Source organism: Chiroxiphia lanceolata, chromosome 14 (genome assembly GCF_009829145.1).
Source record: "Chiroxiphia lanceolata isolate bChiLan1 chromosome 14, bChiLan1.pri, whole genome shotgun sequence".
NCBI lineage: Eukaryota > Metazoa > Chordata > Aves > Passeriformes > Pipridae > Chiroxiphia > Chiroxiphia lanceolata.
Genome location: NC_045650.1, coordinates 11,525,147 through 11,547,286, shown reverse-complemented (window position 1 = coordinate 11,547,286; position 22,140 = coordinate 11,525,147). Strand labels below are relative to the sequence as shown.

At 45.1% G+C, this 22,140-nt stretch overlaps 2 protein-coding genes across 6 annotated transcripts; both read right to left on the bottom strand.

Annotated features, from left to right (window-relative positions):
- Window positions 1–4,821, bottom strand: SLC25A5 (solute carrier family 25 member 5). Of its 3 annotated transcripts, none has more exons than XM_032702247.1 (6): window positions 4,707–4,821; window positions 2,851–2,916; window positions 1,846–2,011; window positions 1,248–1,734; window positions 992–1,132; window positions 1–390 (listed from the first exon to the last, which is right to left on the bottom strand). In XM_032702247.1, the coding sequence occupies exons 2-6, from the start codon at window positions 2,898–2,900 to the stop codon at window positions 233–235; spliced, it is 1,002 nt and encodes a 333-aa protein (XP_032558138.1). In that variant the 5' UTR covers window positions 2,901–2,916; window positions 4,707–4,821; the 3' UTR covers window positions 1–232. The 3 variants fall into 3 exon arrangements, with proteins under 3 accessions (XP_032558138.1, XP_032558137.1, XP_032558136.1); XM_032702246.1 differs by lacking the exon at window positions 4,707–4,821 and adding an exon at window positions 4,085–4,186; XM_032702245.1 differs by lacking the exon at window positions 4,707–4,821 and adding an exon at window positions 3,047–3,256.
- SLC25A43 (solute carrier family 25 member 43) lies at window positions 2,751–21,541 on the bottom strand. Of its 3 annotated transcripts, none has more exons than XR_004359662.1 (6): window positions 21,186–21,541; window positions 18,391–18,632; window positions 17,234–17,406; window positions 6,031–6,165; window positions 4,707–4,985; window positions 2,751–2,916 (listed from the first exon to the last, which is right to left on the bottom strand). XR_004359662.1 is itself a non-coding variant. In XM_032702244.1 (5 exons), the coding sequence occupies exons 1-5, from the start codon at window positions 21,455–21,457 to the stop codon at window positions 4,782–4,784; spliced, it is 1,026 nt and encodes a 341-aa protein (XP_032558135.1). In that variant the 5' UTR covers window positions 21,458–21,541; the 3' UTR covers window positions 3,631–4,781. The 3 variants fall into 3 exon arrangements, 1 of the variants encoding a protein (XP_032558135.1); XR_004359661.1 differs by lacking the exon at window positions 2,751–2,916 and adding an exon at window positions 3,631–3,869; XM_032702244.1 differs by lacking the exon at window positions 2,751–2,916 and having other exon boundaries at window positions 3,631–4,985.
- Window positions 21,542–22,140: the final 599 nt, after the last annotated feature.

Genomic DNA, 22,140 nt, shown 5'->3' with positions numbered 1-22,140 from the left:
TATTGGTTTCGGATTTTTATTTCTTTGTACTCTTTAAGCAGGAGTGACTGAAATAGAAACCATCATGAGTCCCATCAAGGGGAATAAAGACAGAGCAGGCTGTCGCCCCTGCCCCATGCCAACCTGTATAAACATCAGCCGTCACTGTTTAGTAACTAGATGGTTTTCAAACAAGTCCATGAACTGTCATAGACTACACAGAACAACATGCCAGTTCACAACAGGGAACAACTTATGTGTACTTCTTGATTTCATCATACAAGACTAAGACAAAAGCACCACCCATTCCTCGGAGTACATTCGACCATGCACCTTTGAAAAATGCCTTGGAGCCCTCATCCCGGGCAATCTTCCGCCAGCAGTCAAGAGTGCCAGTGTACATTATGTCAGCTGCAGAAGACAGACAGCTTTAGCAACTGGATGCCCAAGACCCCCAATATTCGAGTCAGAAATGGCCTGACATATCTGCCAGCTTTATAACCTCAAGTGCCTCCCCCCATTTCTTCACTGACTTTCTCCAGTATTAGTGCACTGGAGGATAAGACTGCCCAGCAGATATGCTGCTGCCGCCTTACCCCTGGGAGACACTGGAAGGACTGGTTTGAGCAGAAGGCAGCAACTGTTTGCTTTGACACCAACACTTCCAGACCTAAAAGCTATTGCACAGGTAGCCAGGCTGTGCCTGCTATGAGGGTTGTCTGTTCTTGCCCCAGAGACACTAGTTTGCAACATCCTTGGGGAAGTTCTGCTGTTCCTCCCTACTGGCAGATAAAGGGGTTTGTGCAAGCCCCTTTATAGGTGTGCTGTGCAGGCCAACCCACCCATGCCCCTGCCTGTCACCTGCTTCTGCAGTCCCTCCCACACTCTTCTTACAGGACGTGAGGATATCTACATGAGCTGGTGAAAGCTAAGCCACCCTCACCTCAGCTCCAACACCAACTGTTGATTCAGGGATGCCCTATATTTCTTATACAATGAAGGGGAAACTTACCTCCTTTACGGCCAGACTGCATCATCATGCGACGACGAACCGTGTCAAAGGGGTAGGAGACCAAACCGGCGACAGCAGTGACGGTCTGAGCAATCATCCAGCTGACAACGATGTGGGTGTTCTTTGGGTCTGGGAGCATGCCTGCAGGAGAGAGGCTTTGATGAGCGCGGCAGGTGAGCCACCAGCGCTGCTGAAACGCACTGCAGGCCTGCTGCAGAACAGCGTCTCCCTTTCAGTGCCATTTTGGTCAACCTACCCTTGGCGGTGTCGTAGATGCCAAAGTAGGCAGCTCTGTAGATGATAATGCCCTGGACAGAGACACTGAAGCCCTGGTACAGGCCCCTGAGGCCATCCGAGCGGAAGATTTTGACCAGGCAGTCACCGAGCCCGCTGAACTCCCGGTCGGCCCCGGCTTTACCCACATCCGCTGCCAGGCGGGTTCGGGCAAAGTCAAGGGGGTACACGAAGCAGAGGGAGGTCGCGCCGGCGGCACCTCCGGACGCCAGGTTACCGGCGAAGTACCGCCAGAACTGGGTCCGCTTGTCCACGCCGCCCAGGAAGATCTGCTTGTACTTATCCTTGAAGGCGAAGTTGAGGGCCTGGGTGGGGAAGTACCGGATCACATTGGCCAGGTTGCCGCGCCAGAAGGAGAGGACGCCCTGCTCCCGCGGGATGCGCACCACGCAGTCGATGATGCCCTTGTAGTGCTTGTCGGCCGAGATCTGCTTGCTGGCGTGTTGCACCTGCGGGGAGCCCACACGCCGCCGTCAGAGCCGCCACCCCGCGATCCCCCGGCCCGCCGCCGCCACCCCCCCTCTCCTTGCGGCGACCTTGCGGCGGCCCCCAACGCTCACCTGCAGCAGCAGCTTGACCCTCTCGATGGGCGCGACGGCGGTCTTGGAGATGGCGGCCGCCACCCCGCCGGCGAGGAAATCCTTGGCGAAGGACACGGCCGCATCGGTCATGGCGGGAGCGGCGGGAGCGGGAGGCGATGCCGGGCGAGGAAGGCGGGAGGCGGCGCTGAGGGGGGGGCGCCGCAATGGCCGCTTATATAGGGGCGGTGGCGCGCGCGTGGGCGGGGCGCGCGCCCCGCTCGCCCGTTGGCTGCGGGAGGGGGCGGGGCCGCCGCGGTAACGGGCGGGGGGAGCGGGATCGGGGAGCGGGATCGGGGGGTACCGGGATCGGGGGGACCGGGATCGGGGGGACCGGGATCGGGGGGACCGGGATCGGGGCACCCCGGGATGTGGACCCCACCGGCACCGCGGGCGGACAGGGTTATATGGCCCCGGCCCGGCCACACGGCTCATCCCCATCCTAGCCATGAACAGGCCCACATCCGACTGCCCCGACTCCCTGAACCTCAGCCGAGACATTCGCTCAGAGACCTCTCAGGATACTGTCCCCCCTGCACACATGATGCTCCAGGAGTCACCGAGCTCCCAAGTAGTATATGGATTCCCTCCGAGTATTGCATGGATTCCCTCCGTCAATCACTGCTGAGCTCAGTTGGGGCGCTCAGACACACCCCCCACCAGGTACCACCCACCACCTCCATGGCACCGCTGCATCACTCGAGTGACACTTCACCTACCCAAGAGTTCAGCCTTGCTATTCACTGGTTGTTCATGATCACACACCATTTCACATGCTAGTGATCCACTGCTGAAGCGCTTTCTTTTGGAGCTGTCTCAAATATTAGTGCTGCCTTTTGCGGTGTTTATCATGCACAGATGTGATTACAAAGGAGAGGCTTGGCTGGTAAAAGGTTAGTAAGTGATTTATAGGTTGTAGGAGTGCATTACAATGGAAAGGTGGTATTAGCACATCAGAAACAAGTTAGAGGTAACTTTTTGACTCACTTGACTCTTATGAGGTTTGAAGAGCTGATCAGACATTCATATGCACCCATCGTTCAATCTTTAAATCTATTTAGAAATACAGTATTAATAAAAAACATACAGGTATGCTTGGACATGGTAAGAAATCCATTCCTTCCCAAAACGCTTACAAGTCACATCTTATTCATACATCTCCAATAAGTGCCAGCATTATTACCTGCACTGTGTTGATGGGGAAACTGAGGCACAGAGAAACATGTTCACTAGACAGCTTGATTAGAGCCAAAGCACTTACAGCCTCAGTGTGATGCATGAGCTACCAGATCTGCTCTCTACCATCCTCAGCTGTAGGATATATCAACAGTGAGTTTTAGGTGCAGGGCAGGCCTTACAGTTATCCCAAATCTTTCTGCAAGTTTCTCTCCATGGTCACAGACTGTTCCTGTATGGATCTGCCAATGCCTCATCCTGCTGTGACTTGTCCTAACCTAGCAGATTCTGAGATTTACTTATTTCCACCCATCAGGGGTTATAAACAGTGCAAAAATGCCCACAAGGAGCTGTGTAGAGCAGCAGCAAACCCTGTGCTGAGCCCAGGCTGCTGCAGCTTGGGCTGGAGCAGAGCTGATGTGCACACACTTTCTCAAGATGCCGTGATTCCCACCCTGCCACAGCCTGCAGGACACGCCGCAGGGGGCACAGCCACCTTCCCACGGGGACACAGCCTTTGGGTTTTCTATCAGAAGGCACTGGGATGGGGCTGTTCCATAGCTGAACTTCTACAAAGGAACTGGAGCAATATCACAGGTCCTCAGATGATCTTTTATTGTCCAAAACCTCCCAAGGTTGGTCAGACTCCCATCAATTGCATTGGCACTGGCAGTAACCTCGTGGTCTTGCAGAGAGGCTCCTACACACAGGATCTGTCTGCAGCTCCTGGATCACAGCAGTTAAAGTGGAGCAATCACAGGTGGTGTGCATGGTGCTATCCTGCTGGCACATTCCGGGCAGCACAGCAGGCCTAGGTCTGTGCAGTGGAACTAAAAAGTGGTCTAATATAAAAATAGAGCTTTAAGAATACCAAAACAACATGACAAGGCTCGTGGCTCTGAAATACCTAACACACCTAAGAACTGCATTTTCCAGGAAATATTTCAGTTAGAGAACTTCAGGAAAACTATTTTTCAAACTGAAATAATTCACATAGGTGCAGTAACAACACACAAGAAAGGGAGGAAGATTTCCTAGTACGCACTTAAGTTTGCAAGATTGTCATTCCAGTGTGTTGCAGTCCATTTTGCAGTTACAGTTCTCTCTTAGCAAAAGCATAGTTGCAGCAGCATGTTTTCATCTTTGTGCTGGAGTTTCACACACAATTATTATTCTTGAGTAAGTCTCAAAAACTGAGGTTTGGATTTGGGAGTGTAACTCAACTGAGACTAATTCTGGCTTGGCAGAATGCCATGTCCACACGGTATCACTAAAAAACCTGGAGACTTCAGTAGAAATTCTTGCATGTTGCATGGATTTTGTTTGTTTTATTATGTTTGGCTGACTTGGTATCTCAGATTGCTTAAAAAAAAATTTGGATTTCTTAATGGCTTTGAAGATACAATTTATAACCTCATCTCTGTTCTCTTGCCTTTCTGCAACTGGTTTAACCTCAAGTGGCTATTCAGTATTAAAAAACACCTAAAATAATGCCATTTCAAGTTCCAACAGTAGAGAGTTTTCAAACTGGTTGCAAGTCTCCTCTTCAGTATGTGGTTGCTATTTATATTGTTTATATCCATTCAGCAAATGAAATACAAGGTTTATTCTTTCCTGTCACAGGTGTCTCAGTACTAAAACCATGCAATCCGCTGAAACGCCAGTACCTGTAGCTCAGTATGTCTTTCTTGCAAAGTTCCTTAAGAAAGGTAGTTGGTATATCTGCAGTGGACACTCTGAAGTCAGTTTTCAAGAGCCGATTTCCTTGGCTCAAAATTTTCCCTTCGGTAGCGCTTTAATTCTCTCAGTTCTTGTGGCTGCAAGCTCTGGTCCACACCAGGAGTCAGCTTGTAATTTAAAGGAGATTCAATATAACCATTTCTGTACAGACAGACTCGCTTGCAGAATTCAAAGGTGCTAAACATAACACCAAAGTACGGGACAATCTGATAAAATAATAATAAAAAAAGCAATATTAGACTCACTAGTAGCATTCATAGCTTAGATGTTTTAAAAAAGGAAACTTGTAGAACTTCAAATCTGATCTGCTAATAGACCTGTTCTCATTTATATAAAACCAGTCTCACCTCAAACTAGGCTGGCACCTGCAGCATGTTAAAAGTAGGAGTTTATTACTAGTACATAACTAATTATAACAATATTGTGAGGAACAAGGTCTATGCTAGACTATAGATTATTACAACTTGTCAAATACCTAAGCCCCTGAACATATCCTGGTAGGAAATGTGGAATTCATTCTACACACAGCAGAGTGACTGAACAATTCCCTTCTTTTTCCCATGCAGAACCAGCAGCTCTGGTGCTGTGTGGCTTTGTACCAGCCAAGGTAGGGCAGGCACAGGCAGCCCATCACAATCAATCACATTGTCACTCAATTAGCACTCATTAGCTGACCTGTATTACTCCATGTAGGTAATCCTCATCGCAGCACTATAAAACGTATTTATGCACACTAAATTACCTTCTGTTTAAGTTACTGTGCTTTATTTCATGCTTTCAACTCAGCAAGGGCTGTAGTAACCAATACACATGTATTAAATAACTGGCTGAAAGTGCTGCTTTGGACTTCTGGGGAAGTGGCTTATACAAACACAATTTTCTTTACAGCTCAGTACAACATGTCAAATTACTGGAGCTCAGCTGAGGAGGAGAACTTGTTTAGCTGTCCTAAGTGGATCACTTGCAATCCCCCATCCATTTCCTACCTTGTGTGTTAGCAGCACTCCCTTGGCTAAGAACATTCAAATGAGCTTGAAAGTAATGACATCTGGAAGCCAACCTTACATTTGGAGAAATACAATACAAACAAGTTCCAAGGCTGGTCTCTAACCTGTTCTGTCACAGATCAGCCGTCTATAAGTACTGCCTACTAAGTACAGAGGAATGCCACAAACTTTATAACCCCAACTGTCCAAAACTGTCTTGATTACTTTAGGATAGTATTGGATTGGGATGCAAGTAAAACCTTACCTTGAGCAGACTGGGTGTGAGTCCATTCCAAAGTCCAAGCACACCTTTGTTCTTCACAGTTTGCCGGAAACAGTCAGCCATGCCAGTAAAATGGACATCAACTCCTCCATAGTGGGGAAGCCAAGGACTCTGGGCCTGCCAAGAGACACCCAGGGGGATTTAGAACAAGCAGAGGAAAACCAAAGTAATTAATTATTTTCTCTATTCTGGTACATAAGGAACACTCAATGCCAGGTTTCAACAGACTGATCTGGATTCTTCCCGAAAGAAGAATATAAAATAAAAAGGGAGGCAATTCACTCTCTGATAGGTATGAAAGAGAACAGTAATTTCACACAGCACTTCCTTTTGTGTCATGTCACTACATGAAATAAATCCCACCCTTGTGAAGACAAACCATCCTAACCAGAGCCACATATCCCATCAGACCCACGTCTGCCAGCTGCTCAGGTCTGGGGAGAGGTATTTCACATCCCTGGCAGTGGAGCACCTATGAGAGGGAAACCTGGGGCTGGTCCCTGATGCCACACTGCCTTCCTGTAACTAATGGAACCAGCTGACTCACCTCTGGCTGCCTAGGCTGTGTCTGCACTGCAATGAGAAGGGTGAACTGTACTATGGGCTCAGCAGCAGCAGCAGCAGCAATGGAAGGACAGAGATTTCAGCCCAGGCAGTACAAGCCCACCAGGGGCTGCAGAGTAGCAGCTGGTGCCCACGCTCTGTGTCAACATGTTCAGTTCATACAGACTGGTAAAAGTCAGCTTGGGATCATCCTGCTGGGCTGCAGCTACATTTCCAGCTGCAGTACAGACCGTGTCTGTTCACATGGAAGAAGTGTAGTTGGTCATTTTTAACAGCTAAATCCTTTCTTCATTAATCTCCTACTGCGTTAGCACAGACAGGATAACCTGACCTTCAAAAATCCCCTCCTCATCCATCTGTGCACATGCAGCCATGGGTTTATTTTGCATTGGCAAATCAGGGTTTCACTCAAACACAAGACAAATGTCACTTCTCAGTCAGGGGTGTGTGGGGACCCCAGGACACAGGTTGATGACTCACAGGTGCAAACTGATCATCATAAGGCAGAAGTTTGATAGAAATGGGACTTGTACAGTGGACTCATTGATGGGTGCCATTATCCCCACATTGATCTGAAACACCATATAGTATAGCAAATTTTCCCTCCCTGGCCAGACTAATCTACAGCTTCTCAGAGCTGCTAAGCCTATGGTAAGCCTTTCATAAATGTACAAGTGGTGATGACATTTTCTGGATGCCTCAGCTATAGCATTTCAAGTACTTGGCAACTGAGATGCTGGAAATGCAAAAAGATCAAAACTCATGCTCTAGGTGTATAAGAGAAATTGCTAATCAAATAGTTTAAATGTTGCTGCATTCCCTTGCATTACTGGGAAGTTTACTGCTAAGATTGATAAGCTGACAAAAAAATCCCTGATCGCCCCACACACTAACAGCATAGTCTTCTTTGTCTACAAAAAAAAATAAATCCACACATCATCATTTTTTTCTCTTTTCTTTTTTTTTGTGCATGATTGAATTGCATGTGAAATACTTCTTATGGCAAAAGAAACACCTCCTGCACAAAGACTTTCATGTCTGTACTGCAGAAGATGCTGAATGCTGGATCTGAGACTTTAGCAACCAGTTCCACTAAGAATGGTGATATTAGCAGCAGCAATGCTTAGAAGAACACTCAAATTATGTAAGTATTCCTAAAAATGCAACAGCAGTCATAGGAGAGCTGGATTCAAAAGCCTGTTCTGCTTTCTGGAGTGTCAGTCGGGTTCCACGAGTTTTTTTGGTAAAGAAAGTTAAAGAAGTGAAGAGGGACAAGTTTCTGAAATGCTTCAGGAAGGCAGGAATGCTGTTAACACGCAATTCCCTTCCTTTTTCAGTCCCTTTATAGTAGGTAGGGCATGGCCTGCCAGAATTAACTGCATGAGCTTGACTTAATCTCCTTCATTACTGTATACACTGTAAAGCCACATATCAAAGGTTTTGATTACAGCACTCCACGAAAACTAGCAACAAGCACAGCGCAGGTTTCACTAAGATCCTGCACAGAGTAAACACTGCTAGGAGACAATTAAAAAGGAACAGGTAAGTCAAACATCCAGGTTCCCAATCTGCCCACAGACACTGACCTCTTAAGAGATTTACTGAAAAATTATTTATAGCAACATTCACCACAGATAGAGTAGTTTTCAAGATTTCAGTCTGTGAAGTATGTGTTGCCAGTCTTTCTGCCTTACAGGAGCTGTATGTTTGTAGGACTCTACACACAGTATTTAAATAACTGTTGTCCACAGAATCTCAGAACCACCTACTGCAAAAGGAAACCTAAAAACTGTATCAGTGTGTAGTTAAAACTTCAGTATTTTGGAACACAGCTGAACAAAGTTTAAATGCATTAATAAAAGAGAAATATTACCAAGGACTTTCATTTGGCACTGTTTTTAATGAAAACATTAACTGTGGGTTTTGGGTGGTTCTTCATCATCTAAGCACATCCACCACACTGCAATCCTCACAACCACCCCATGGCAACAGAGCCAGAAATGGAAGGAACAAAACAGATCAAACTAGTTTCTCTACCTCTTTTGCAGAAACCCTCTATGACATACAAGTCAAACAGCTAATCTCATACCAAAAAGGTCAGGTTTATGACAGAGACATTTCACGCACCTCAAAGCAGCCTGAATTTCCTTCTTTTGACACCCCTTGATGCTATGGGCTGCTGCATGGAAACCTGCTTGTTATGAGCACTATTAAAGACTTCCTTCCCCCCCATTATTGCTGTCTCAAACTGCAGGAGGCTGGAGATACAATACAGCTCCCAGTGCTGACAACAGTGCCAAGGTATTAGTCATGGTAGTAGCAGAGCTAAGTTGCTTATCCCTTTACCTCTGATGGGCAATGCATTGATTAAAGCACATCAAATGCAGAACTGGCTCCATCTGCTCTCTCACAAACACAGTATTTTCATATCCAGAGGCCACCAAGTCTACTAAGTCACTGCAATACAACCCCAAAGTCAGCACTCTGTTCTACGGTGGCAATCTAAACTCAAGAGAGACATATACAAAAAAAAAAAGTCCCAACTACCTGCACTCACTTTTTTTTTAAAATAAAATATTTAAATCACGAAGTGTCATGACAAAACTCAGGTTAATTGTTATAGTTAATTGTTACTTGAAGACTCTTCAGACACTGTCTCTTCCATTGTCTGCATTATGAGGTGACTGCCAGGACAACATAATCCCATTTTGGGAACCAATCTCACAGACTCTTTCAATTACTTCCCCGAGCCCCTCTCCTGTGCAGAGAAAAGCTTTTCACTGGCCTTTTGGGACATTTTGGCTTGCAATTATTTGAATTTACATGTATCAGAAACTGTCTGAAAATACTTCCCTCTCAATTCAAGTACTTCCCTCCCCTTCCCTCTTCATAAATTTTGTTGGTACAAATATTTACTATTTCTTTTTTGAGTAAGCAGTACTTGTTGGCACAGAGTATGAAATACCAAGTAACAGTGAATAGCTGCCATCACCAGTATGGTACCCTGATGGTAGATAGAGTAAAATTGCTTTGTTACTTCTGTATTTTCAACAGATTCAGGTGTCTTACACTTCTAATCAATTAAAAAAAAAAAAAGGTACAGGAAGACACTTTACACACAGCTCAAGAGTTCACACTCTTAATCTGGAAGCTAAAAGAAGTCTTTGCAGTCTGGGTTAATAAGGGCACATGCAAAGGGCAAGTGCAGCTGTAGTTCAAAGGAAAGGAAGGACAAAGACTGCAGTTCTCATTCAAGTTAATGCCACTCCAGTCATCAGAAATTTCACTCAAGTGAAGGTTGAATGCTTGAAAGAGTATTTAATTCCATTCCAAAAAGAAAGAATTAAAATGCAAGTAAGTATTAATACTGGGTAGAAAAGCACTCTCTTGGGCTAATCAATCCTTCCTCCTGGAGGTCAGCCTTACTTAGCAGTCATTGTCTTTTCTGTGTCAGGTTTGGTAATGCTGACTTACCCCTGGCTAAAGTCCACCCAAAGGTATTCAGGCACGTAGGAAGGTAAACCATGACAACTATCAGGATACAATCAGAGCACAGCACAGCTGCTGACCTCCAGCTTCCTGCGCTCTAGGAACACCGTGTCCTCTGTAACCTGAACTGGGGCCAAACCATCTCATCTTTCTGAGTGAGCAAAAAAGTCTGACTCCGCTTTAAATCCATTATCACCAAGCCTGTTGTACCCTGAGGCTTCATGGCTTGTGGCAGACTCCCTCCTTTACTACTGAACCTAAGCTTTCCCTGCTTTTAACACCTCTGGTATGCAGAAGTCTTTAATACAGAAGTCCTTTTCCTCAAGGCAGTGCAAACCCTTTTCATGGGCACCTCTGGGTGGTTTCCAAATGCCTCACGATGGTTCAGTTCAAGCCCTACAAATGGGTGCACCATTTTCATGCACGTTAGCACTAGTTTATTTAATGGTGCAAAACCTTAGGCAGACCTGCTTGGTCCCACACTTCACACAGTGGACAGATGCTACTTCCTGCGCCTTCCGATGCCTGTGTAGGAACTGAGGAGAAAATTAATTTTTTACAGGACTGTAGCTTTCTAGAGGACATATTTCCACTGGCCTGGTGGCCACTGGTGGATGAGGTAAGGACCTACATCAAATCAAAATAAATCAAATATAAAAGCAAAGTGTCTATCAAGTTTTAGCTCCTCCTTATGGAGTATTTTGCATAATTAGTCACGTCACATGTCACAAGCACAGACAACTGAATACAAAACTGTCCTGTATAATTGATGCAAAAGTACTCATGTTGGGGTAACAGTGTACCTCCAGAGACATTATTGTCCCCTGGCTGAAAGTGATGGCTATAATAGCTGTGTGTGCACAGCAGTGAACCCAACCTGTGTCAGGCTGTGCCAGCTGGGTGAGCTTACTGAGTTTAAAACGGTGGGCTGAGTTAACCCATCTGATCTGGCCCAAAGCAGATTAAAGAGCTCTCACTCACACCACACTGATCACAGGGCTGCAGAGGCTGTAAGAGGCTGGCAGCCATGCTCAGCTGGCACTACCAAATCCAGGACTGGGAGTGTGTGGCCACTTCAGCATCTGGGAAAACCGTTTGGAGAGAATTGCATTCTGCCCTCCCTCAGACTTCCTGCATTTCAAACGGGTGCAGTGTTTTCCTGCTTTTCTTCAGCAGGCCACTGTGTTGCAGTGCTACTGCTGTAAGCTACTGCTGTATTCTACTTCAGGGTGAGCATTACATAATTATCACACCACAGATTCTTGGATGAACAGGGTTAGAGATGATTTTCATAGCATGAGCTGTCACAAGGCAGACCTCACTGCTAGATCAGCCCAATCCTAATTCCAGTTCTTGATTTATAATTTTTTTCTCTTATTCAGTTTTTCTACTAATACTTCTCAGTGTTTTAACTTAACAGACAGTCTTCATGATTCTCTCCTATGGAAGTCTGGGGATTTAAGAGAAATGCTTCTGAGGTTTGCTCAGATGCATAAAAGCTGATCTAGGCTGTTACAGAAAGCAAAGCCCATGTTATGCTCTCTATCTTTTTTCAGGCATTGTCTTGACAATTTACTGGATCAAATACTTCCCAAAGCAGTAGGGCACTATTTTGCAACAGCTTCAGAGAAAGTGGTATAGCAACATCAACAAAACAATAGAAAATGCTGGTAGCTCAAAGCATTTAGACACAGCGGAAAAGAGAAGGAAGGAACGGATTTTACCACAACCAGAATCTGACATCTATTACCTATTTGCTGGTAATCAGAGGAGCCAGGCTGGTCCCAAGTTCAAGCATGACTCAGGATGTGGGGACCTGGCTGATGTCTGAATCCCAGCAGCAAGAAGAAGGGGAGATCATAGGGAGAAGTAAGAAAAGTAAGAACTCACACTGTAGCCTCCCCTTAGAGATGAGACTCCAAAATATTTTACCTATCTGGGCACTTATTTTCACAACACTTGAAGGAAGTTAATGTATCTGAAATCTCCACTCTTCTGTTAAGTTCAGTTGGAAGTTGGACAGTAGGATCAAAAGTTATTGGGGGCAAGGACAAGGACAGGTAGCTAGCAACCATATAAGCCTTACTTACACATGAAATCATAATAGAAGTAGTAATATTGCTACTTATTTGCTTCCACACAATGGAACTTGCCGCTCTGTGTGGTCAAAATTTTCAAGGCTCCCATGTCGTTCCCTATTAAAGGGTCTCCCTGCACAAAGACTCAGAGCACGTATGCTTTCGAGATGTCGTGTGAACCACATGACCCAAAAAGGATTTCTTATTTTTAAATCAGGTCATGACTCCAATAACTTTCATATTCCCAGCTGACAAGAACACAGATCTCACCACCAGCAGCGACACCACAGCTTGTGAGCTTCCCAAGGCTGCCACGCCAGCCCAGAGACCATGCCCAAAGACAGAGCACTCTTTGCAAGTTACTCATGTTTAAGCAAAGCAGGAGCACTGTCTCCTCCTCTCAGCAGGCAGGAGGACTATTTATCATTTTCTTTTCCAAAACTCAGTTTATAACCCAGCCAGTTCTAACTACGACGACTTTTACCATGCAAGGAACATAGGGGACTGTTTTAAAATAAATACTTAAATAACTACTACTTTTAAAGAGAGGCTTTTATTTTAAATTAGCTACCTCACAAAGGGAATAACTTCCTAATTTTCTCCAGGTTATTAAGAACTCATAGCATTTACAATAGATTTCACACTTGCAGAGCATCCCATGTTCCAAAGAACTAAAAAAAAAACCCAACAAAAAACCCAAAACGCATTGCAGATTTATAGGCAGCTGAGGCCAAACTGATTCACTTTTGTCACTGAAAAGAGGCCACTTCTTGGGTGACACATGGCAACAGTCTACACTAACCAAGAACAGTGAGCCTGTTTGTTTGTGGGAGTGAAGAGAAGTTAAAGCCTGGATTTTAAAAGAGAAAGATCAGTACTGAATAATGCTTTTCCCACAGAGATGTCCTCACAGCTTGAGGATGCAGTGCAGTCAGCACCAAAAATCTGCAAAAGTCAGCACCACTGAATCCTGCAGTGTACTAACAGTATGCTTATTCTGTATTACAAGGGTTTTATAGCAAAACTGTACCTGAGTAGCATTTACTGGTGAAGGAGAGTTTAAGACAAGTTTTAGTCACAGATATCAAAACAAATTATACCATCAAAATATGGGGAGAGGGCTGAGCTTCTGAAAACCATGCAAAGTTTGTTCATCTGAGCAGGTGAGGAGTAACTGTACAGTTGGTAGAATATCTGTGAAACTTTGGGGACATCTTTGTGCATTTTGCCTTACAAAACTACCAAAGTCACAGGTCAGTTTGGAACAGAGGCCGAGAAGTGACACCCCGGGGTATCTGAGCCCACCTCTGCACGTCACGAGAACAGAGGGAAGTACCAAACTTGGGTATTGGGTTTGCATTGACCATTTGCATGCTTGTAGATTTTCAGTTCCACACATAGCCTGGGATTGGTGCCATCCTAATAATAATCTTCTGTACAGCCTGTAACAGCTCTAAATTCATCTTCCCTTACTGAAATGCCACAGCTCAGTCCAACAGGCATTTATGGATGTTATCACAGGCAAAAAGATGATGTGGGGGAGTGGAAACATATTACCAGTGCTTCCCTTAGACTCATTCAAAGGAAGAGATTTTCCTGCTGAAGGTGAAAAAAAAATGAAAAAGAAAAAAGTGTTCTTGTATGCCATTCTGCAAGTTAAAAGTGCAGTACTGGAATGTGGCTTAGAAACTGGATTTAACAAAGAAAATGATATTGTGAGTTAAGGAAGGAAAGCCAAGAACAACAGTCAGCAGGATGTAAAGATCAGTACGTTTTTGTTCAGAAACAGATACATCATAAAAGTGAACCAGGAAAACATTTAATATGGAACATGCCTTTGAATAACCCTCTCCTTCACTAATCCCTTCTACAGAAGCACAACAAAAGCCATATTTCCATGCTGAAACATGCATACAGTACCTCTGAATTCTCTAACATGCCAATCAGGAGCAAAGTGAAAAAAGGAAGACAAAGGAATAAAATTAGGATAAACACAACATAGAGGACTCACATATTCAGTAAGACTCGCTCACATTAATAAACATTTCTTATAAGAAAAACATTAAAACGTATTTAACAAATACAACATCTTTGTAAAGAAAAAAAAGCAAACCCAACAAAGATAATTCTAACAGCAAAGGGGGAAGGAGTCATGGTTACAGAACAAATCTGACATCATAAATCATCACCACAGCACAGAGGAAGAACTGTTCACTGACAGTCAGCTCCTACTCCCACAGCTGTCAGTGACAGAAGCAGCTGATGTCAGAAGTGTAGGATTCAGATACGTAGAATGAGAAAGGATGAAACAAAATTATTACAATGGAGATTAAAAATAGCACCTTATCCTTCCTCCCATAGCAGAATTTATTTGCTAGTCTATGCAAACAAATCAAACAGATTGTCCAGACGAGGAGCTGGATGGAGCTAACTCGTTCAAGACTGCCTAGCATATCAGGTAAAGATCTGAGCTGGATGTCCTGGTCTCAGGCTTATTCTCCATCCTGGAATCAATGAAGACTGCCTTGTGTCCTAGTTTCTCAGTTTTTGAAGCTCCTGAGACTGCCTTACAACTCCCTCGTTCCCCATCACCATCAGCTTCACTGGAAAAGTCTTCTTTTGTAACATACTCCCTCCATCTGTTAGATCAGTGGGACAGAAGGGAGGGAAGAGGAATCTGATAGTGACCTCCTCAGTGTGCTGGGTTGCTCTTCATACACAGACCCAGCATTCACTGCTCCAAAACAAAGCCAGCACTTCCCTTCGTTCACTGCAGAGCACACACCAGGCCCAGGGGAGCTGAAGGCTTTGGTATCCCCTCTTTCTATCAGCTAGAAAGGTGAATCACTGAATGGAGGCTGAACAGAATGTCTGAGAAAAACTGATCAGAAGTATCTGCCTCCCTGCTTTCTACAGAACTCCGAACTGTCTTGAGCTCTTTTCCCCCCCATTCTTTATTCTCCCCCTTTCTAGGCCCATCCCTTCACATGATATCTTTTCTAGACATTTCTCTCTTCTGACCACCACCCCACAAACTGAACAGACCAGGAGGTAACGGCAAAGCAGAGCTGATCCCTGCAAAGCTGGGCCATACCCTGGTGCTAACTGTGAAAACCAAACTTCTTGAATGACCTTGCATGAGTTCCAGTGAGCTTTTGGTGTCAGTTGTGGTGTGATTTGCAACAGGTCTCTTTTCTGATCAAGCCTCCACGATTTAAATAATTTCCAGTATCAAACAAATTACAGAATTTCACACCTAGGCAGCTGGTTTTCCTGAGACATCTTTGCCTTCTCCCATGCCTTCAGAATAAACTACCGAACAGGAGGTGTTTCTCTAAGCTCAGACAAAAACTATTCAGTTGTTGCAATGTACTTATGAGGGAAAAAACCCTCTCTTGATGAGCCTTTTTTTTCCCATGCAAAGTATTTTTAGCATCTCCACTTCCTACATACTTAGGCAGTAAATCCAGTTCCCTTATTTCTGGAAGCGCTGATCAGATGACTTAAGCATCCTTCAGGTGGAAGAGCACGGCCTAGTGGCAGGAAAATGAAACATGGGCCTGTCCCACTTCTTCAGTTCCCTGCCACAGCTTGACACAGAACCTAACACCAGTCACAGCTGAAAGCTACTTTTGAACTGATTCCAAAAACTGAATGTCCAACTAACTGTTGTATCAACAGAAGACTTTAAAAGGGAAACAGCACAGTAAATGCCTTTCTTTTCTTTTATTCTTTAGGGCAACAGTATTGCTGTGAGCTGAAGGATATAAAGGAAAAGAATACTTGTGAATAGTAATTGCTTTTCTTAGACCCACTTATACAGCCGGAAAAAACAATCAAGTTTTCGTGCTCAGAATGTCTCTCACCTGAGACATTTTATAAGATACCTAATGAAAGGCCTCAGATTAAAACTTGACTTCTGGACACAACAACTACATGAGCTGGTCTAATAAAAGCCATTACTTCTCCTGCTGAGGTCCTTTGTTACGAGATGGAGAGAGACAGTGAAGGCTTCTGTGACATGACATCTAAGTCCTGAAAAGGGGAACTTGGGGAGCAGGAGAGAGAAATTCACAGTTTCACTGACTTTTTGCTACCTTGTGGCTTGTCAACCAGGCTAAAACTTGATGAAGGGGAGAGGGACCTACGTAATGCTGTCACACCAAATGACTGGGTTTTTTATAAGATCACAGAATCCTCCCATAAATCTGCAGTCCCATGAACCAGGCTGAAAAACCAAAATCATGTGCCCCAGTCAGAGAGCCACCAGACAATGACAACTATTCACTGTGACTCTACTGGATGAAGTTCTAATGAAAAGTCAGTATCATCAAGTGAATTATGTCAGATGGAAGCTGCGGGGTAGGGTTGTTCTGTGAGGTTTGGGCCTTTTTTATATTATTATTATTAAACTTTTGGGAGAAAGGCTCACGAGATACAGTAACTCTCATGTTGCTGATGCTCCAGGAAAACAGCAGAACCAGCAGCTGCTAAGTCCCTCGTTAACCAGTGGAGTCAGAAATAAAAACAAGGACAGTTATGATCCTTCAGACTTAATACTTGCTGTGGAAGTTTGTTGTGGTTGCCAGTACTTAGATGAGGCATAAATGGCAGACACACAGGCTCTGCAAATGACATGGATCTTCCTGCCTACCACCAAGGGGACTGAATTTCTGCAGCTGGCAAACTTTCAGCCTGTATTTCACAGAAGGTTTGCCACCTCTGAACTTTGAGAATCTGATGGAACTACTATGAAAAAGAAAAGAAATAAAGCTACAGACACAGAGTCTGAGAGCACACATATATCCCATGGTAGTACTTAAACCCACGTTAAAAGTATAACAACCCGCTTGTAGCAATAATATTCAGACTAAAACCAAAACAAAACAACAAAACCCCAAATAAACAAAAAGCCCAACAAAACCAAACCCAAAGTCTATGTAGCCTCCTGGTAAGAGAAATAAAGCAGCACTCATGATCACCTCGCTAGTCTTCTCCCAAGCTCTTGCAACAAGCACCTGTAACAAAGTACTGGTAACATGAATGCTCTGTACCTGCATCTTCCTCTTGACAGTCTCAAAGGGGAAAGAAAGTGTCTGGGCCACACCAGCTGCTACACAGCCATTTATGAAGTTCTGAAGAGGAGTGAATTGAACTATGGGCTCTTGCCAGATTTTGTCCAGACTGATGTAAACAAAGAATGAGCCTGCAGAAAATGGGACAGCACCTAGAAAGCAAACCAGACAGGTTTATCTCAACACACTGTACATTAAGAGAACAGAGCTGCTCACCACATAGCCTAGAAAGATGGGAGGAGTTGCTGCCAGTTTACACCTCACATTCCTCAAACCCAATCCCGATTTGGAAGAACTTTAGTCTCTGGTTTGCCACCAAACACCCATACTGTAGCACCTAGATGTGCAGTTAGGGACCTACATTTACATATTGAAACTTCCATGTTATCAGAATTAACTGCTTTAGTCTCATGACAGGTCAGTTCTTTCTCCAGGTTACCTTTTTTCTGACAAGCTCTTTCCCAGTCCAACCCAACCCTAGCACTTGTATAGGTAAACAGAGCTATGTCTTCAGTCAAGCTCATGAGGGATAATTCTGGTCTCTTTTGCTTGTTTCATGCTCTCATCAATTTTATAGTGGGATTACACATTTATTATTGTTGTTGTTATGCATTTTTTATAGTGCCATGTTGTGAAAAAGTGGACTCAAAGTTAAATGGCATTTTTAGAGGCTATGGAGAGTAAATAAATAATTAAAATGTCATTTTAAGTAAAGACAGAGTACAACTAATCTTAACCTTTCACATCACTTATGCACTGCTTGCTCACACTGGTTTTGCTGAACCGCTTGGGAGACACTCTCACACCTAGACAGCAATTAGGAATACTCTGTGTGTGTATATATTTAAAGAGTTTAATAGTGAAAATCATGCATCCGAGCACAACTACTAGCTATATCCTCTACTATCATCTATAAAAAAAGGTAAAGAGGATACATAAAATGCTACACACATGGTCATGATTTGAAAGAATAAAGCTGCAGCAGAGGTAATCAGTATTGCAGTGCCTTGTAAATCTACGCATCTTCTACAGGAAAACATTTCTATTTGCTTTTGAAATCAAGTGAGCAAGTGAACCCACTACACAGCTGCAACAAACAACAGGCAATGAAGTGATTTCCCCTGTTATTACTTTACCTAATATAGCTGGTGAAACACCACGGTAGAGAGCACGGAGTCCTTCTTGATGATAAATTTTGTAAAAAGCATGAAGAATTCCCTCATAAGATGGTTCCAGTCGGTTCTGCACAATGAGCCGTGTTTTAATCACGTCAGTGGGGTATGTCACGATGGTTGCAACCATGCCAGCCAGACTTCCTGCCATGATGGCTCTCCAGTGGGAGACATGACCCAACTCATCCGCGAAAAGTATAACAAGTCTAAAGTAAACACGTAAAAGAAGTCTTATTAGTGACATTGTGAACATGAAAACACATGAAAAATTAAGGAAGATAATTCTTGATGCAATTGTTCTTCTGCCCACAGGCCCTTTCAGCAGCAGGAATTGAAACTTTAATATGTAAATCATCCAAGATCTTACTCTATGTAGCACCACACAAGCATCCATCTACAGGGTGAAAATCTCTCTTTTACATTTTCATCTACTGGATGAAAATTACCATGACTTAAAACATGTCTGCATGAAATTATCTGATCATCAGTCATCAGTTAGAGACATTGATCCAACACACCAGCCAAAGTTATCTCGTAAGAAGAAATATGTAGATAGTGTCATCACGGGCCTTCAGAGAACAACTGAACCTTCCTCTGTTGCTTGTGTTAGAACAGGAGGATCCACATGGATATGCCTCTAGAGAAGACTTATGTCCAGGCACTATTATGCAGAGGAAGGTTAAGTCTAAATTTGAAATTTTGAAATTGAAGCAGAGTTTTAAAGGCTACACACAACTCATGCATTTGTGCTGCAGAGAAGGACTTTTCTATGGCAGGGCACTCCTACATCAGGGAGCAGTGTTATGGAGGCAGCCAGAAGCAAGTAAAAACATCCAAGAAGAGAGGTTTAGCCGGAGGTAAAGAAACTTATTATCCTATTTTGGAAGCATTAACTAAACTGCCTAAACAGCAGATCTACATTTAACCCACATGGTGCAACCATGTCCAAAACAAAATGATTTACAAATATTTACAAGTCACTGCTTGCTCGGCTGATGTTTTTTCACAGGAATGTGCATTTTCTACTGGATGACAGATCCCTGCATCTACTTGTCCCGAGCCCTGGGAGAGCCCAGGGCAGAAAGCTCAGTCAAGCAGAAGCAAAAGGGCATATACCTTTTTTCCCATGTGTCTTGTACAGTCCTTAAACCCACACTGCCTGATTTTCCTGTGTGTGCACAAATGCGTGGGGAGGGTGGTGAGGTGTCCCTAGGTACTACCCAGATAACATTTGAAACTGCCAGGGAATGACAGACCGTGCCCAGTAATTGCTGACAGAATGTGGAGTCAGCCAACCCGCCCTTGCCCAGCCAGCTCCACCCACACCACTGTCCCCAGGGTGCCGGCTGTGCTCAACCCCACTCCTCCTGCCACTGGAATTACCCTTTACTTAAGCTGCCCTCTAACACTTCTCTTTTTGTGTTTCTTGCCTTCATACACACCGTTCTACTACTAGAAAACACGTTGAAAAATTCCCAAATAATGTATCAAGGAATAAGTATTTATTTTCATATTTATTTAACTTCCTGATAGCCTACTTCAACTTGACGTTCAGAACACCCTGTGCAAATAGAGACAAAATATGGCCTTGCACAGGGAATACACTGTTTCAAGCTAAAAGAACAGTGACATTAGTTAGTTCTTTTGCTCAGAATTGACTGGTTTATACTGGTGCAACACACCACCTTTTCTGGGAATTTTAAGTGACGTTTAAATCACTGTTTGTGCCTTCCCACTGCCATTATCCCTCCCCTGTGACCACTGTGTGTATTATGGTACAACAAAGCTGCCCAGTTTTAGGGTCACTTCATCTGTGGTCTCCTGAAGGGCACAAGGCAGCACTGGGTCGGTGACCTACTGGGGCAGATGAGTGACAAACCCAGCGGACTGGCAGTGCCAGTGAGCCCAGGCTGCTGCCCAAGAACCGAATAACCCACAGCCCAGCTGAGTGGAAATGTCATGTGCTGCCGTGAACAGCTGACTGTGAAAAAAAAAAAAAAAAAAATAGAAGAACGAAGCCCAACCCCCCGAGCGGCAAAACATGCTGGTGCGTGCGAACAGTCAGGCACTCCCTGGAAGGGCTGAGAGATACTGGCAGAAAACGGGAATCCTAGGAAACAGCACGGTCGGCAGAGCTCGGTCAGCACTGCTCCATGTTGATCCTGCTGCAGCCCTTCCAGCGTTTACCTTAGTTTAATGTCAGTGCATTATCGAAAACAAGATCTTAAAACAAATAATGTCACATATCAACGTCAAAACTGATCAAATTTGCTTAACAACTGCTGCACGATCGGGTAAAATATTTGATTCATGATTTCGCTATTTTCTTTGATATAGACAACATAAATACTCGAGAGCGTATAAATGAATAAAATAAACTGGTTGCAAAGAACAGATGTGGCAGCCACATCTGCGGGTTATGCTGTAACTTCATTTCTAAAGGAATCTGAGCAGAAGAGTTTTAAGACTATCGACCCTTCATCACTTGAAAGAACACCTATGACTTTATAAGAAACTGCTGGTGACTAACACCTAGACTTTATAAGCTGGCATACCACCAGGCCCTTGGAATCGCTACGCGCTGAATAAACTAAATAAATTATTAACAAATTATAATTCAGGGTCCGTGCCTTTGGGGAGAGAGGGGGCATAACCAGAGAGACATCAGACTAAACTCTCCACCTTCCCCCCCCGCGTTCGCAACAGACAGGACAGCGGGGGCGAGCGCGGACCCTCCGGGAGTCCCCCCGGCCCCTTACCGGCGGGAGGCGGCGATCTGGAGCGCGCTGTAGGGGCAGAGGCGCAGGCAGGCGGTGAGGTTCCCCTTCCAGAGCGCCCGCAGGCCCTCGGTGCGGCACAGGCAGCGCCCGGCTTCGCGCAGCCCCCGCCGGCAGTGCCAGGTGCCCACCTGCGCCAGCACCGTCAGCAGCTCCAGCGGCGCCGTCAGGCTCAAGCTCAGCGCGCCCGCCAGCCCCGCGCAGCCCAGGCGCTGCAGCGCGGTCACCCGGCCGTCCCGCCGCAGGGTGGCCATGGCCCCGCCGACCCCGCCGGCGCGGAGGGAGCGCGGAGAGCGGAGCGCTCGGCCCGGCCCGGCCCGGCCCGGCGGGGCGCGGTCAGCGCGGGGGCGGCACCGCCCGCCTCGGCCGCCGGGGGGCGCTCGCGCCGCGGGTGCGCTGTGCGGAGGCGGAAGGAAAACACGGAGCGGATTCCTGGGACCGGCCCGTGCCCCGGCGGCGGTCCCTGCTCCTGCTCGGGCCTGAACTCACACAGCGTCGCGTTATTTCCATTTATGTGGCTTAAAAAGTGACTCGGGCGCATTCAGGACACTCCCCTTCGCCTTTACATGTTCCCACAGGGATCGAATGCATCCACCAGTTGCTGGTCGTTCACTGCACTACCCTGGACAGAAACATTGCGTCCCAACTAGTGAGCTCTGCTTCTGAAGCCCTGTGCATTGATGCTGGAAGTGAGCGACAGTGTGAAAACCATTAATGAGATTTACAGGGTCAGTTACTTCAGGTTTTGTTGAGGTACTGCCAGAGAAAAGGGAAAAAGGGCACGGGAACAGAAGAGAAGAAAATGGAAGTGAGATACAAGTAGCGATCAGGATCTATGGAATGAGGAGATAAGGGGTAGCAAGTGATTTGCCCTAAAACAGGATGTTTGCTGTTACTGTTCTGTTTCTTGTAATAAAAAAAAACAAGCAAGCAACCA